The 1,643-nt window shown below is 39.4% G+C and overlaps 1 protein-coding gene across 1 annotated transcript; it reads left to right on the forward strand.

Annotated features, from left to right (window-relative positions):
- Positions 1 to 278: 278 nt before the first annotated feature.
- LOC150030879 (GRAS family protein RAM1) lies at positions 279 to 1,449 on the forward strand (the record flags this gene model as incomplete). Its single annotated transcript, XM_090309390.1, has 1 exon — positions 279 to 1,449. A coding segment is annotated over one exon (1,113 nt), but the record flags the coding sequence as incomplete, so codon positions are not given.
- Positions 1,450 to 1,643: the final 194 nt, after the last annotated feature.

Below are 1,643 nucleotides of genomic sequence, written 5' to 3' on the forward strand. Positions count from 1 at the left end.
AACAAACATAATTTTCAAAAACAAAAAACCGAATAGTTACTTAACAGGACTTTAGGTTTTTTAGTTTTTGAAAAAAACTTGAAGACACCACTTCCAACCATATGTTTCTATTGTGAAATATTTTTTAAGGAGTGTGAAAACTATAATAAGATATAATTAGGAGAAAACAAACACAAATTTAAAAAACGAAATTGTTATCCAAAGTTGATGATTGATTTTAAAGAGGTCAGTTAATTTAAATTGTTGGTGTGTGGTTTCCATTCTTGAAAACTTTATAGGAACAAGATAGTGGACTTCAACTGGTGCACCTCCTTCTTGCATGTGCAGAAGCAGTGGCAAAAGAAGATTACATGTTAGCAAGAAGATATCTTCATCATCTCAACAGAGTTGTAACTCCAATTGGTGATTCCATGCAAAGAGTTGCTTCTTGTTTCACTGAAGCCTTAACTGCTCGTCTTGCTGCAACTCTCACTACCTCAAAACCCTCTTCTTCAATCCCTCCATTCCCTCAAAACTCCCTTGAAATCCTCAAGATTTATCAAATCGTTTATCAAGCTTGCCCTTATGTCAAATTTGCTCATTTCACCGCTAATCAAGCCATCTTTGAAGCTTTTGAAGCTGAAGAACGTGTCCATGTCATTGACCTTGATATTCTCCAAGGCTATCAATGGCCAGCCTTCATGCAAGCCCTAGCAGCTCGCCCCGGAGGCTCCCCGTTCCTCCGAATCACCGGTGTTGGCCCTGCCATCGACGCCGTACGAGAAACCGGCCGTTGCTTAACCGAGCTTGCTCATTCTCTCGACGTCCCTTTTGAATTCCATGCAATTGGAGAACAACTTGAAGCCTTAAAGCCAAACATGTTCAACCGTCGTGTCGGTGAGGCTCTAGCAGTTAATGCCGTGAACCGTCTCCACCGTGTCCCCGGGAAGAGTCTTGGGAATTTACTTGGAATGATCCGAGATCAGGCTCCAAATATCGTAACCCTAGTTGAACAAGAAGCAAGCCATAACGGACCGTACTTCTTGGGGAGGTTCCTCGAAGCTTTACACTATTACTCCGCTATTTTCGACTCACTCGATGCAACATTTCCACCAGACTCGGCACAGCGGGCGAAGGTTGAGCAGTATATATTTGCACCGGAGATAAGAAACATCGTTGCTTGTGAAGGACCGGAGCGAATCGAACGACATGAGAGGCTCGAGAAATGGAGGAAATTAATGGAAGCAAAGGGTTTTAAAGGAGTGGCATTGAGTAGTAATGCAGTGACACAGTCAAAAATATTGCTTGGTTTGTATTCATGTGATGGATATAGGTTGACTGAGGACAAAGGATGCTTGTTGTTGGGGTGGCAAGATAGAGCTCTTATTGCAGCTTCTGCATGGAGATGCTGAGGAGGATATTTTTATTCTTTTTATTAAATAATAATAATTGTGATTTGTTTTTTTGGTTTATTTTAATCATGAATTTGTTGTTATAGTTTCTATCTATCTATATATGTTTAATTATTACTTACAAAGAATGTACAAGAACAAGAAAAATAGTGTTAAAAACTAGAACAATCTTATACCATATAGGTCATGGAAAGGGAGATCTCTTGGATTAATTATATAGATTTGTTCCTTGTGATATTACAGGCTATATTA

The sequence above is a fragment of the Benincasa hispida genome, unplaced genomic scaffold (genome assembly GCF_027475165.1).
Source record: "Benincasa hispida cultivar pf3 unplaced genomic scaffold, pf3_genome.v1.1 HicScf1604, whole genome shotgun sequence".
Taxonomy (NCBI): Eukaryota; Viridiplantae; Streptophyta; class Magnoliopsida; order Cucurbitales; family Cucurbitaceae; genus Benincasa; species Benincasa hispida.